Source organism: Arvicanthis niloticus, chromosome 8 (assembly GCF_011762505.2).
Source record: "Arvicanthis niloticus isolate mArvNil1 chromosome 8, mArvNil1.pat.X, whole genome shotgun sequence".
Taxonomy (NCBI): Eukaryota; Metazoa; Chordata; class Mammalia; order Rodentia; family Muridae; genus Arvicanthis; species Arvicanthis niloticus.
The window spans coordinates 75,912,672-75,929,112 of NC_047665.1; the positions used below are offsets into that span (position 1 = coordinate 75,912,672).

General features: G+C 37.4%; 1 protein-coding gene across 1 annotated transcript in view; it reads right to left on the minus strand.

The window, feature by feature from the left end:
- The window catches only part of Myo3a (myosin IIIA), a 186,567-nt gene that overhangs the window by 143,093 nt on the left and 27,033 nt on the right, over positions 1 to 16,441 (minus strand). Inside the window, exons 5-6 of the mRNA XM_034510582.2 lie at positions 6,677 to 6,753; positions 598 to 743 (exon numbers count right to left, since the gene is read on the minus strand). Of these exons, the coding sequence (XP_034366473.2) occupies positions 598 to 743; positions 6,677 to 6,753 (223 nt within the window). The remainder of the gene's footprint in view (positions 1 to 597; positions 744 to 6,676; positions 6,754 to 16,441) is intronic.

The following is a 16,441-nucleotide window of genomic DNA, read 5'->3' on the forward strand; positions in this document are numbered from 1 at the left end:
TCAGTGTCCAACCTCCTCATCCCAAACTCCAAGTATATCTTCACATATTGAAATCACAACCTTTGATTAATAGAGTGTGTAATTATTGACTATCTTGTGCACTACTCTTTCTGGATCCCTGGCAATACACGCTATGTGTGTATCTTCCTTAGAATCAATGGGTCAGGAGAAATTCTTATGGTTTCTAAAAATAGCTTACTTATAATTACCATGAAATATTTTTTTTTACCTTCTGAGACACGTAGAACTTAGCAATTTAAAATAGAAGAGAAATAATCGAGCTGAAGTAGTAGAAGCTGGCAGATAAATACTGTAGGTAATAAGCCAGATGGTCAATTGAAGGGTAGCTAAGGTTATATACACCCTTAAGGTGGGCATAGTAGGGTACATCTGTAAGCCCACAAAGGAGATGAAACAGGCAGATCATCTTCTTCAAGGTCATCTTCAGCTATATAGTGATTTCAAGGACAACTTAGGTTACATGGGGCTTTCATCTTCAAACTTTCTAGAACACCTCTGCCTATTTCCATGGTAGGATGTCAGTCGTTAGAAGGGAAAAAAAATGGCTGCAGATCTTGGACCTGCTGGTTGCCTCACCTTGGTATTTTGAAGAGTGCTCTCATGGGATGCAGCTCAGCTAGTGGAGGATCCCCATCACCAAGCTCGATAGCTGTGATACCCAGGGACCATGTGTCACACCTAGCATCATAAGTGGTATCTAATTGCTGTTCACAAGCAATCACCTAGAAGACAAAAGCAGAAAGGAAAGCTTCAAGGTATCAACAAACAAGCAGCAGAATGCTCAGCGAGAAGTCTGTGTGTTTAACCTGGTAAAGTTGAGAGTTATGTAAAGATAAAAGCAGGAATTTAGAAGGAAAAGAAATGATACAAGTAGTCGTATTTTCATTCCAAGCACAGACAATACCACAGCAGGTTTGTAGATAAAGGATCTGCAGTATAAGGAAAGCACCTACAAAAAGGAATAGTTTAGAAACTATATTGTGAAGAGGAAAAAAAATGATGCCCTATGTGGAATGGGATCAAATCCACAGCTAATGACCGTGGTGTGTTCTCTCAACAGTCATCTGAGGAGGGAGGGATGAGGTGATATGGTCACCGAGGAGCAGAAAGCCCATCTCAGAGGACAGAGAGTGAAGGAGCCGAGGGAAATAAACTTGAGGGCAGTCTAGTTAAATAGCGTGTAACCTTACTTGCAATTAGAACACAAAAATACCCTGGGATAAATGAGGAAAATTGGAAAGAGTGCAAATGGCTTAAACCATTAATAACAAAAAAGCCAACTCAATAAAAATAAGCACGGATGGAAGGCATCAACGGCTTATTTGAGCCACACTAAATTTTAAATCTGCAATCAACTGCCACTAACTAAATATGACAGAGTCAAAGGGCTAAGGGGAGGGGAATGGTTTTATAATATTATAATATAGTATTATATGGAAAATCATTGTATTGATTTTCTTTGTAGCACGTCTAATTTTGTAAGTGCAAATCCAGAAGCCCATAGATGATCATTGCTAACAATGATCACAAAAAGGAAATTCAACTTTACATTATGAAAACCACTAATTATTATTTTTTTATTTTGAGATTATAATTACATCATTTTCCCCTCTCCTTTCTTCTCTCCAAACCTTCTCATATAACTCCCCTTGTTTTATTTTTTAAATCCATGGCCTCTTTTCCCATTAACTATTGTTACATATGTTATATACATATGTACTTCTAAAGATATAAACACAACCTTCTCTGTCTGTAAGAAGTTCATTGTCTGGTTTCAGGCCTCACCGTTTTGGAACTGGATAATCAGTTGGTGTGCTCTTCATTGAGGAAGACTGTCTCTCCTGCTCTCAGCATTCCTTAGTTGCCTGTCGCTCTTTGTGTAGTTTTTGTGTAGTTCTTTGTGCAGGCTCACTGCCCACTTTGGCATGTCTACTGTCAGTAGCCTTGTTCAGCTCATGTTTAGGCAGTCATGCTGGTGAGACTTTATGAGTGTAGCTTCTGCAATACTAGAGACACAATCTTACAGCAGACTTCCTCTGTCTCTTACAATCTTTCTACCTCTCAATTATCCCTGAGCCTCAGGAATAGAAATATTTTGTAGATGTGTCCAATAGGACTGGGCTCCAGAACTATGCATTTTGATTGGTTGTGGTTTTCTGTCATGGTCTTTGCTCCAACTGCTGTAAGAAGAGAGTTCCTTAACAAGGGTTAAGAGCTACACTTAACTATGGGGATAAGGACACATATTCAAACTGTAGTCATGGATTATGCTGCTTTAGCAAAGTTCTGATATTCAGTCTTTAGCATTAATTCATGTGTGTGTGTGTGTGTGTGTGTGTGTGTGTATGTGTGCACCTATGTGTGTCCATATGTATATGGAGTTCAGAAGATAACTTGCATGAGTTGTCTCCTTCTACCCTGTGAGATCCAGGGTTTGAATGTAGGTCATCAGGCTTGATAACAAACACTTTTTACCTGCTGAGCCATCTTACTGGCCCCTGAAAACCATAATTTACATTTAATTTTTTTTTTCATTTTGTGAAATGAAATGAAATGTCAGCTCACTAGACAAAAATTAATTCTGAGAGTGATGTCAGCTTTAAGTTGTACCATTTAACTACACTATGGTAGTCTTTGAGGGAAAATTTCTTATCTGGTGACTACAACACACATCAAAAACCCCTGCGTGAGCTCACAAGAGTTGAGCTGGTAACCTTCACGTAAGCTTTTCAAGAAATTTTACTTCTCATGATGAATGAGTCCCTTCAGACCTGTTACTGAAGGAAGTATCTAAATATAAACATATTAGTGTGTTTAACAAAGACTAGGCAGATAGATGATTAATATAGTGATAGATGATATATTGTTACATATATATGATATATGTATGCATAGTGACTGACAGTAAAAAGACAGATGATAAATGATAGAAAGATGGATAAATAATAGGTACATAATGGATAGATAGAGATAGATAGATAGATACATACATACATACATACATACATACATACACATATTCATAGACTGACAGACAGAGAGATGATAGATTATGGGTGAGTGGTAAATGATTGACAGATGAAAGATAAATGATAAATATATCTCTATCCACACACAAATAATATAGCTGTATATTTATTATTAGCCACTAAACATTGATCTGTTTATGACTTTCTGTTTACTTCTTGTGAATTTGCCCACAGCCAAGAACAAAGGCCTATCAGCAGCATTTGTCTGCATCTGTCTTCCTCGTCCCTGCTCCAAATCCTTTGATGTCACATAGCTGGGTGGCCTTTTCTTTCTCAGTCCTGCAGTATGTTTATGGCTTCATCCTCTAAGGTCCTAGGAGCAAGAATGAGAGTCCTAGATTCTACTTCAAAATTTCATATGGAAATTATTAAGGCAGTACTGCTCACAAGCAATACTTGTAAGGTAGAAAAAACAGTATCTCTTGCCTGAAGAAAAGATACATGTAATGTAATATATACACACAGAGAAATTCTATTTAGACATAGAAAGAGTACTGATAAATGCTACATCCTGAAAATAAACCAGGTGAAAAAAAGCAGACACAAGGGACACATGCTCAGATTCTATCGGTTCAGGCTGTTTCAGAATAATCAATCCATACATCCAAAACTAGATTAATGCTAGGCTAGTGTCAGGGGAGGAACAAAAAAAATGTCACACAGTGAAAAGTTCTTTTAGGAACATAAGAATGTTTCAACTTAGATTGTGGAGATGACAATGCAACTGTCTATATCCACTAGCAGTCACAGAACTGCATGTCAATTAACTGTAGGGCCTGTCACCTATGTCACTCTAAAACACATTCACATGAACTTTCTGTTCATGTGTTTCATGTTGTCATCATGAACTTTGTGCTTGTGTGTGCTAGAAATTGGAACGCGGGGCTTGCATCCTTCCTCCCATTCTTGTCTGATAAACAGTTCGTTTCAGATCATGGGGTCTCCCTTTCCCTTCTCCTATTCCCTAAATGTCTTGCTCTATAGCTCAGGCCTCAGCCTTCCCTAGCATGAAGATTAAAGGCTTTCCTGCATGCCTGGTTAATCATATCCCTCAATTTTTCTCATAAAATTGTTCCATTATGGTAATGCACATTTTTCTGGATAACACACAGTTATCTGGCATCACAACTTGAGACCCTTTTCTTTATGTTTGCATGGATTACATACCATTTTGCTCAGAACATTCCTGGTGTATGTGTACTTGGATCTGTAAACACATCTTGTGCATTCTCTAGATTAGTATAGTAAGTTGTATGGTTACTTGCTGTGGTCACTTGGCCCTTCAATCCTGGCACATTATTCTAGATTGGAAAGAATAGCTCTATGTAACCAAAGTACACTGTCTTTAAAGTAGATTCAAGTTTAAAATGCTAACCAAAAATTTCATTTTCTAAATGATTAACTTTAAAACACTGAAATATTTCTCAGTGATGAACATATTATATGTGTTTACCTATTTCCTTCTAATTCTTAGAAATGTCTCATTAAGTGCTTTGGTATCCCTAGTGCCAGGGCTTGAACTCAGGGCCTAATGCATGCTGGGCAAGTCCTCTATACAGAACAGCAATTCCACCCAACAGAAATGTTATTAGTAACAACATAAAAGTAGTTGATTTGGGATAACTTGCATCTAGAAAGCTGGTTATTCAGAGTATGTTCAAGATCAGAGAGTATACAGTGCAGAGAGAAGAGAATAGAAACAAAACAATGACATCAAAAGAGTGACTATCAGTCACATGTGAAGGAGTGCTTTTAATACAGGCAAACAAATATGTACTAATGATTTTCTTACTCTAAGTTAACATAAAACACAAAGCCTCAATATTTCTCATATAACGCTATAATCACCTTATGCTCTAATTATGAATATATGCAAATAAAGTGCAAAATTTAGCATATGGTTACACTTTAAGCACTTTATTTACATTTATCTAAACATTTTATTACATTTTAAAATTTACAAAAATGATAAGTTCTCATTTTTGTAAATTTTAAAAATACCATTGTTAGGTCTGAACAAATTCTAAAGAGGCTCTTATCTCAGATTCTCTCAATAACTTTTGTACTGTTTTAGATGAGTATAATTTCTTATCTTCTTAGATGTGGTCCCTGCTAAAAGCTTTCTAATTCATTGGAGCTTCAAAAACACTTATTAAAATTGTGTCTTTTCCCTATATGTTACATTTTAACTTTTCAAAAGTAAGTAATAACTGAATTAATAGTTAAACAGAAATAGCATACCAGGATTTCATTTTCAAACAAATTTAATTGGAAGATTTTGTAATATTAATGTAGCATTTGAACCACTTCTCCCTTTGCTCCCCAGAACATTGTATATAAATAACAGAGCTTTTCCCAGTGGATGCAGGGTTTTCAAAAATACGTGCTCTTTATTGATCAACATAATTAAAAAGATTAAAGGAATTAAACAGGGACTTTTGGGAGAAGATTTAATTCTTGAACTTTCAACCATATTTGCAGTTTATCCACAAGTCCCTCAAGATAATAATGAAAAAAAAAAAAAACTACTAAAGTTGTACTCAGTTCCTGGGTTGGAGATTTAACATAAGAAATCAGCACATTGGCTGGATGAGCTTGAATCTTACCTAACAAAGTCAAGGGTTCTCATAAAATATTTATTATTATTTAAAACAAAATAAAGTCAGATAGTAGATGTAAGTGGGGGTACAGTGAAACCTCTGAACTAGACTCCTCTGTGGATAAAAAGAAAGATTTATTAGGGATCAAACTGCTAAGGTCATCTCTTGGTGTATATGTGTGGGGGGCATAGAGGCAAAGAGAAGAAGAGAGAGAAAAGGCAGAGAGAGCAGGAGACTGGGGATTGCCAGGGCTATCTTCTGGGAGCACAGATGAGAGTAGAAATGGTCTGTTTAGGGGACAGGACATCTTACCAGTTTTAAGGGGTTATGTTACAATGGAAGGTAGACCAGTTACCTGGAACTGTCTGGGAACTAACATGGAACTTTGATCTGTTGGGGGCTTGTTTGAATGACTAGAGAACAAGATGCTGTTTCCAGCTTTGAGGGCTGTAGGATCAAGCAGGAAAGTAATGACTTTTCCTGGAAAACAGAAACCCACTTTACAAGAGTGTCATCTGAAGATGCTGTTTACTGTGTCTGAGTCCTGCTTGAGCTGAGCCCAAACTGCTACTTTTCGGGTTTGGAACCTGACAAAGACTACACTTTATTCCCAGCATTCAGAAGAATGAAAGAGGAGGATCCAGAAGCTTTGTATCAAAACACCAAACAATAATGGAAATTCAGTAACAATAATAAAACATGAAAATAAAACATGAAAACACTCAGACTACAGATATATGCATGACAACTAAAGTAAATTAAAAAAAAAAAAAAAACAAGACTTCAAGTAGCCTCTTCATCTGACTTGCTCATTTGTCTTTCATTTCTTCACACATTATTTCACAGCTAGTTTACCAAGAATCCCCCATAATCCTCCCTGCCCACAGACAAATCCCACATTAAAACAACACAGGAGACATTTTCTTATGGAATAGTCCAACACATTGGGAGGAAAAAGTATATGTGAAAAGGAAAGACATAAAGGCTCTAAAAACATTAAACCTGCCTCCCTCAACACTCTCTGACCTCAGGAGCCATCCAAAATGGTGTTCCTACGGAGGTGTTCAGGCGGTGCCTGGTGCTGCTGAGCTGTGCAGACACACCTAGAGAGAAGAGACAAGATGGTTTCTTGTGTTAACCACTCATGTAAAGAGGTTCTAACTGCTATGCACTTTCCGACGTGTTCACACGAGCAGTCTGTTTCCACAGAGCTGCCACTGGGCTGAAACATCACCTTTAAGGAACCTTAATCAGAATGTCCATGTAGCTGAAATGCAGACCGATCTTGCTTCTCTTTTTCTGTCCAAATTCTATACAACTGTAAGTCCCACCTGAAGTGTTAACTTTCTCACAGTGGCCTCTCTTTTGCCAAATCACACAGGTCTCCCTCTTTTCTGACAGTATCCATAGTAAACTATTTATATTACATCTTTTGACAAGTGTTTAGTATTTTAATGGTGTTTCCTGTCCCCTTCCTTCCCTTGAACGGATTCAGTGAACCAAAGAACGTTTCATATGGTGTTATACACATAGCAGTTGAGTTGAAAATACATATGCAATTACTTTACATTCATTAACCTTGTTCAAGTCACATGTCATCAGACTCAAAGCTTTGAACTACACACATTTACCTAAACCAGTACTCACAATGGCACCTGTTCTTTCTAAAAGTTTAAATTCATTTTAACTGATCAAAAATCCACAAAATTAGCTGGGCAGTGGTGGCACATGCCTTTAATCCCAGCACTTGGGAGGCAAAGGCAGGCAGATTTCTGAGTTTGAGGCTAGCTTGGTTTATAGCATGAGTTCCAGGACAGTCAGGGCTACACAGAGAAACCCTGTCTTGGACAAACAAAACAAAACAAAAGAAAACAAAAAAACCCAAAACTCCACAAAATTATACACATTTATGGGAAACCTCATGATATTTCAATATACATATACATAGCAATGTTTAAGTCAATGTAAACTTTTTTCTCTCCTCTCCCTAATTTTTTTTTTTTTTAATGTTTAAAGCACTCAAAGCACTTTACATACATCTTATACTCCCAACAACCATCATTAGGATCAGTTCTTCCTTTAGAAAGGTTACAAACTATAATAGACAGGTATGACCAAATCCTCTAATCCTCATTCTGTCATTTCCACCTGGTTAAAAATAACTCCTACTATACTTCATAAAAATGTGGATTGAGGTCTCTCCCTTGATTTTCATGTACACTCTGGCTCCTCATGAAGGAGACTGTCACCTCCAAAGGAGGTCTCTGAACATGTTGGCTTCCACCTATGCCACAAGACTTCACTCTCTGATGTCCCCTCCCCAGTGAGTCCCATTAAAGCTACTCTTTCTCGCTGCTTATCAGATTAGCCTAGTAGAGGAAAGCATTCACTGAGACTTCATTCCTTCAAGATAACATCTACTTTTTAGTATGAAATGAAAAGGCCAGTATGGCCAACTGGACACTTACATGGTTGAGTGGCCCTTCTTGGCCAGTCCTGTGGGGACTAGGCTCTTTTTTGGTGAACTTTTACTTCCCTTAATAAACTTTTTAGCTGGGCACAAATATAGTCTTAATTTATTCTCTTAAAACTTTGCCTGAAAGTATTAATTATTTTAAAGAAAAAACATCCTTACTATATACCATTTTTCAAAATCAAGGGCAATCATCTAATAAAATTTTAAAGTTTGCCTTTAATGTTTTTCAACAGAATATTTGAAAAAAGGCATTAACCCATTTCCAAAACTTTCCTTTACCTCTGTTCCATACATCTTATAGTTGAGAAAAATTTAACTTTTAAAAATTAACTTTATGCATTCTGTTTTGTTTTATAACTTCTATGAACCAAAGGCAATGTAACTAAGATTGCACTGTATAATAGTATAATAATTTATACAAATGGAATTTAATTTAAAATGATCATAAATTTTTAGAAATTTATTCTAAAGATATTTGATTACTTATAAAAAACTAAATTATATTTGACCTTTGTTAATTTTTTTATCTCAATTTGATAACGATAGCTTAAGAGTTCAAATGTCTTGTAAATGAAATGTAAAGAGGAAGAGGGGAAAAAAGACCACACATAACCAAGTAAAAATAAATATTTGGTCATAGTATGAAAGTGACATTTTAAGCTTGTCAACATTTTTTTTATCTAGGTATAAAGATTATGCCTCCAGAATTGGCTTTCTTTTTTCCTTCCTTCATTCCTTTCTTCTTTCTTTCTTTCTTTCTTTCTTTCTTTCTTTCTTTCTTTCTGTCTTTCCTTCTTTCTTTCTTCCTTCCTTCCCTCTTGGGTTTTTTTTTTTCCTAAGTGGTTACATCTGACTTAGTGCTAGAATTTCTAAACAAAGATGGGCTTCAAAGAGTTTCCTTCTTTGTGACACAGGAATGTAAATGGAAGGACATTAAGAACAGAATATAGGGTGTGGCATGTGACCCTGTGGTGTCATTATTTTTCTTAAAACATGTGAATCATGAATAGAGACACTTAAGGAGGCAAAGTATCAGAACTTAGCCAAGCAGCAAGAAGGCCTTATGACTACATCTAGTATGCACCCTCCTGAGGTCCAGGATGGCCACAGCCTTCCTTGGGAGACCACATCCCCTACTTCTCTCCCAGTTCTTTGAGAAGCCAGTGCTGTTTCCAACATCCTGATTCAACATTGGTCAGAGTTAGTTTATATTGCTTAGAATAAAGGAACCCAAAATACAAAGTCCCAGTGAGTTTAGACCTTAAACTGCAAGTTCAAAAGGACAATAGGCAATCTTGAGTTTTGAAGGCTGAAGAGGCTCTAGATTTATAAGAAATCATATTACATTTCTAGTTTATAATCATTTGGCATTAAGGATTTTCTGAGACAAAATCTTGGCCTCTAAGAGTTTTGATCAAACAGCTTGAATGTGAAGAAAATTCTAAGGAAGTCCACTGTCTATAGAAACAAAGGCAGTTCTCTGTACATTTACTAAGAGGGTAAATATATATTAGGAATCACATTGACAGACATTTTAAGGGATGGCATTACAATAATAACTTGGCAAATGTACAGCTATTCTTGAATGCTAACAATAGTTTACACACACTCTGGTGGTGATATCCCCTACGAAGATCACTGGCAGGGCTCCCGTAACAGACTACAATACCCTTAGAGTCTCATGCATCATTTGGTGTGTGCTGAGACCTTTAAGAAGAAAAAAACCATGCTGCACGTTACTCCCCCCAGGAGAAAACTGTAGTAAACTAAGAAATCACAGAGACACAAATTAAGTGAAAAATGCAACCATGTAGAGAAAGGGGTTCTTGGGAATATTAAGTGATTATAACATTAAAATCAGGCACACATTCAATTCTGAGACAGCAAAACCCAGGGAGGCATTTGCTAAACTCTGCATCCAATATACTTCTGCAGTGCCCATTAAACCTCAAGATCATTTTACCCATAAAGATTCAAATTCAGAGATAGCTTGTCACTAAGTCTAACTTTCCTGTGAGTGAAATAAAGATGAGAGAAACTCATCTTTTGAGGATTAGCTACATTTCTACTTACCATACATTCCCATAGGGAAAACTGCTAAGGAGATTAAAAAACACAAAATCATAGAAAATTGGCATAAATTACTTTAAAAGGCTACAAGGATCCAAAGCATGAGTTCAGTAGCCCCAGGAAGTAAAAAGATTAAGAAAGGCATTTTGTCCAAAGCGTAATGAAAGGGATAAGTCACCAAAGTGAATAGTTATATAACCGCCTCAGAAGGGAGGATGTGAAAGGCTGGAAAATTCCAGGCAGAAAAGTTAAGATAGTGAGGTACTATGGAAAGGAACGGGAGGCCAAAGAGAGATCTGGGCTGAGCAGCCAGGACAACAATCCACTCGAGTCACAGACACAGGGACATGACACAGGTTTATGCTAATGATCTTCAGGCTTTTTGCTTTGTTGGGAATTTTGTGGCTATTCTAGGCCCAGGGAACAAGCCTCGTTGGCTGTTCCTATTGTACAAGTCTCAAGTTCGGGAAGAGAGATGCACAGGATTGGTGCTCAGGGGTTTCTTTGGTGTTTTAGAGAGATGGTAGAGATATCTAATATGTTAGACGTGTAATATGTAATCTAATATGTGTCAGGTGTGGTTTGCTACAACCCATTTAGCGAAATTCTAAAATCAACAAACAACAATGTCAAAACTACATGAATGAGAGTTAAATTAAAAAACATACAGAACTTTTCACTGAAAAAGGCCGTACAGCACATCATCCAATAGTATCATTCTGCATTAAGACAGTGTGACACTTAATGCCATGTGTCTAACTGATGGTGCACAGATACTTGGTCAAACATTATTGTGGATATTTCTGTGGAGGTGTTTTTGGATAAATCAGCATTTAACCTTATGGATTATAAGCAGATAACACCTCTGCAATGTGGGTGAGTCTTAATCAATTAGCCTAAGGTCTTAGAGTAAGGTTGTGCTTCCAAAAAAATAAATAAATAAATAAAATAAAAGAACACTACACTGCTAGCTACCTTTGGACTCTAACTACAAGGTGTTCCCCATTGCTTACACTGCAAGCTGGGGACTGCCCAAGAGTCTTCAGTCCTGTGAGCCAATTCTATGGAATGCGTTTTTTAGGTTATAGACATTCTAGCTTCTGCTTTAAGAGAATGAGGTGCTATGTCTTTGGGGGAGATCAGACCACATCCTCTGCATGTCTTTCTTGATGGTTGGAAAGAGACTCTGCCGTGGCTCTGGGACTCTTCCCTTTCCTCTGTAGCTGTAAGGTTGGCTCCACTTATGTCCAAAGCTAAAGATAACTTTTATCTAGTGTGTCCCTCTTAAAGTTGTCCCTTTTTTGAGAGGCGGGAAATTAAAACCTAGAACATTCAGAAGCAGGCCCCTGGTTGGGGATACAGCTCAAGGGTAAAGTGTTTGTCTCTGTTTAGTTCAAACAGGGGGTAAAGTTATGCATAAGGCCTGAGATTTGATCCTTAGCCCAGAAAAAGAGAAAATGTAAAATTAAGACAAAGACTGGGACTTAGATGAGAAGATAGCTATCAGGCTTTAGAAGAGCTTAAGGAGATTTTAAGTTTATATTTTAAGGTGACCCTTGGCAGAGAGAAAGCAAGCAAAGTGTGCGTGCACATATTCATTTCCACAGTCTGGAGAAGGAGGAGAGTCTACTTTTCAGAGTTGCTACATCATTAGATTTAAAGCTCTAGTTTCGGTAGCAAACAACAAATTCAAAGGCAAACAAAGGACACGGGGAATAATGGCAAAGAAAAACTAATACGCCCATAAAAAGCATGCCTGAGAAAGAACTGTTCAGACATGTTCAAAGAACTAAACAGAGACATAAAAATACTTGGGTCTAAATGAAATTACAGACCAATTTAAAAAAAAAAAAAAAACCTAAATGAAGGTCTCCGTGACAGTTAATTTTGAGTGTCACATTTGTTGAATGGAGAAATGACTAAAGTAGTGGTTCTCAATCTGTGGGTGTGACCTCTTTGGGAGTCGAACTACCCTTTCACAGGGGTTAACTAAGACTATTGGAAAACACAAATATTTACATTGTGTTTATACAGTTATGAAATAGCAACTTAATAATTTTATGGTTGGTCACTGTGACATGAGGGACCCTATTAAAGGGTCACAGCATTGGGAAGTCTCAGAACACTGACCCAGAGCATTAGTGAGCTCTACCCTTGGGTTGTCTGTACAAGTATTTCCAGAGAAGTTTAAGTGGAGAGAGAAACTTCACCTTAATTGTAGGTGGCGGTGGACCATGGGCTGCAGTCCTAGGCTGAATATAAAGATGACAAGGGACAGCACGCTGAGTACTTGTTTTCTTGCTCCCTGCTTCTTGGTCTACATTGCATGAGGATTCCTACCTCTCTGTCCTTGTCTCCATTTCCTCTTCTATTCTTTTACCATCATGGCTATACTTTCTTAAAACGTGAGGCTGTTTCTCATACTTCATCACAGCCATGAAAGAAAAGTAATGAAACACTATCTTATGGGGAAAGTACAAGTGAACAGATTTAAAGGTCTGGACAAAGCAATTAGTAAGTTTGAAGGAAGAGATTGAGGTGAACAGAGCCCAAGAATTTATGAGACACCATTGAGAAGACACACAGAGCATGGTAGGAATCCAAGGAGAAAAGAGAGAAAGAGGGAAGATTATTCAAAACATAACAGCCAAAATGTTTCTGAATTCTATGGAAGGCACGTATTAACACGAATGAAGGTTAATAAACTGAAAGTAAGGTGAGATCAAGGACCCTGCTTTGTGTCTGAACCTTCACCAAGACTGTCTGAGACAGAACCTTGGAAGGGAATCACACAGGCGACTTCAGATACAGGAACTCACAACAAGATTGGAGTCCATCTCTCAGAAGAAACTTTGAAGCCAGAGGCAATGGCTAAAATTTTGAGAAATCTACTGTGCAAGAATTCTGTATTTGCTAAATTATCCTCCCCAAATAAAAGAAATTCAGGTATTCTCAGGTCATTGAGAACTGGAAGAGTTTGATACACTAGCATTTTCCTGATAGGAAGTTCAAGTACTTCTGCTTAATTGTAAAGACCATGCAGCATGATTGGCAGTAAGGAGGCAAAATAAAGGTTTCTGCAAGCACATGGACTGAAAGGAGGATGCTTTTAATTTGTTCTTTGTAATTGCTATTGTTGTTGTTGGAGAAAAAGAGAGAGAGAGAGAGAGAGAGAGAGAGAGAGAGAGAGAGAGAGAGAGAGAGATTCACCTGCCTCTGTTACCGTATGTTCCAAATGCCAGGATTAAAGGTGTGAGCCACCACCACACCTGGCCTTATGTTTTTATTCTGATCGAATTCCAGAGTCAGTTAAAATTTGACAGAAGAGATACAAAGTTTTCATTTTATTTTGTTTTTTAATGTCTGCCTCATTTGGCAGTAAATGGCCCAAAACAATGTCTTTTCCATCCCTAAACAGTTTATAATTAACTACAAACAAGGATACTCTTACTTTATAATCATCAACATTTAAATTCATATATTTATGTCATGTAAACTACAAACATTAAGTTTCAATGATAGTATCAAAATTGTCCATTACAACAAAACCAAAATGCACCCAAGATCATTGTTCTCTCTGCCTTGCTCTGTCTCTATGTTAATCTGCAGGCCGACCAACAACTCCTCTATCATTCCTTGAGTCTCAAAACCTAGGAATTTTTCAAATTTTAAGCCTGTTAGTTCATAGACTACACCTTAGTTTGAACTGACAGACCTCACCTCATGATCTGAGCCTTGGTGGGAATACAACAGCCTGGTCCTGTCAGGTCAACTGATTTTCATTCGTCTTGTGACTAGCCAGGCCCAGTTTGGCCACTTGATTGACACGTGTCTGTAGACTTCTTCCTCATAAAATTTCTCTTTTTCCTTTGTGCCTAACAGACATTTTGTGGAGAGGTATTTCAGGTCTATGAGACAGCCCTATTTCTATTAAACATGTAATGCATTAGCATAGGCATCTATTGGATAAGTTAAATATTACTATGGTGACAAACAAATGATGGCTCGAAAGTCCATATTTCTTCTATCTTTATCTGACTTAAAAGGCATTCTCTTTCCTCATGTAACCATGTGTACATGTATGCGAGTATGGATTAATGGACTTCTGTTTTATTCAATGAATTTTCATGAACTCATTATTATTACCATCTTAAAGTTCAAATACTCCCAGGTGTGGTGGGTGAGCCTTGCTCCAGTTGGCATCCGTATTCCTTTGACACATGTCTTCATTCACTGAGAAACTTTGTAATGTTTTGGACAAAGTAGGTTCCAGGTGAATTTATTCAGCCCTAAAATCATTCTTTCTCTAAAAGCCCCGGTTTCCACCTAGTTGGTAATTGTTATTTTAAAACCAAGATCCACACGAGTGATGTGCTGTGCATTAGTGGAGACGGTGAGGGAATGTATAGACATCCACACATTTCACAACGCACGCACTGTACTTTAAAACAGTGGTTTTTATCTCTTCTTTGAAAATTTCATACAGCATATTTTGATTGAATTCATCCCCTTCCCCCAACTCCTCCCAGAACTTTCCACTCACTCTTATATTCACTCTCTTAAAAGTAAACAACAGGAAATCTATCTAGTTCGTGCTGACTTACTTCTGAGAATGGAGCACGTATTATTATACTTATTTTGATAGCTACACACGTTTATCGCTCTTCAGATTTGTAAGCCTTTTCTCTTCCTGGCGGAAGTCTGGCTCCTATTGTCCTGTGCTGCAGCGTCTAGTCTCCAACCTCACCTTTACGCAGATGCTGTCTTCACTTCACTGAGGCCTGAAAATCCACTGGACAGCACCACTACTACCCCTCATACACACCTTCTTGTTCCACTTGGGGACCCAACACCTCATCCCCTGCCACCAAGATCAACACCCTTCCAGTGCGGACATCTTCCTTACCTCTGTCAAGATTTAAATTGTGTGGAACTGCATGCCCTTTTCATTTCTTGCCTGTCCCACCAGCTAATGACTCTTGTTTTGAATTCATAGGGAGAAAGAAAGGGTACTTCTAGTTCTAAAATTCAAGTTCACCTTCCTTATTTAACCCTAACAAGTGGCTTACTAATGACTAATTCACAACATCTTTTTGACCTACATGATGTATTAGGGATTAGTATAAAATGGGACATGTAGATAGTGAGAGATTTAAAGCCATAAACTATTCTGTCATAAGAACAATGTCTAAATAAATCACGAGATAGGCATCTTGTACTCCTGTTCTGAAATGCTAAGTGCCCTATTAGAAATGAAGTTCCCCAGGAAGCAACCCACAGGGAGGAGCTGGGGCCTGGCTGGCTTTCAGCTGAGCCTCTTTTCATTTTCTATTCAAGATACAGTTTGCTTTTTTTCAACATTAGTTGACCTGCCTAAAGAAGCTGATCTCCTGAGAGCTCATTTTATTTATTGACTGACCGTGTACCCGTGACTGCTTATGCAGCTCATTAAAAATGTTTACCACCTCACTAGTCTCTTAGCTCTCTAAGCGGTCTGGTGGTTTTCTGCAATAGTGTGTCTCACTTAACAACAAAAAACTGCTTTCTGACAGACTATGCTTATTGCTAGTATCATCATCAAGCTAAGTCTTACTTTTTGTGTAATTAGATTTCTTAATATGTAAAATAATACTGGCTTTGCTGTAATAAACTTTGCTGAATGTTTCTATTCATTAGAAACATAAAGAAACACTGGGAATACTTATTTTATAATTTAACAATCATGTATCAGATATTTACTAGGCTTAAACTTAAAGCACTTAATAGGGATGAACTACAAATATTCTGAGTTTTAAATGGTCTTATGTTTTTTTGTGAAATTCATACATGTGCACTGCATTTATATTACCCCCGCTCCTCCCTCTTCTAGCTCCAACTCCTCCTTCCCTTCCAAATTCATGATTTCTTCAATTATTATTGTTAAATATATATATATATATATATATATATATATATATATATATATATATAGACACACACGCACACACACACACACACACACACACACACACACACACACTCCTACTGAGTCTACTTAGCTTTGCCACTTGTAAAAGAATAAAAGTAGAACCATATGTATCACATGTCACAGAAAACCCAAGATGGATCAGTCTTCAGTGTGAAACATGCATGGCATGCTAAAATTGCTGCAAGAAAATATAGGAAGTACCCTCCAAGTTGCAGGTATAGGAAAGGACTTACTGAATTAGAATTCCTTCTGCCTGGGAATTAAGACCAATGATTGA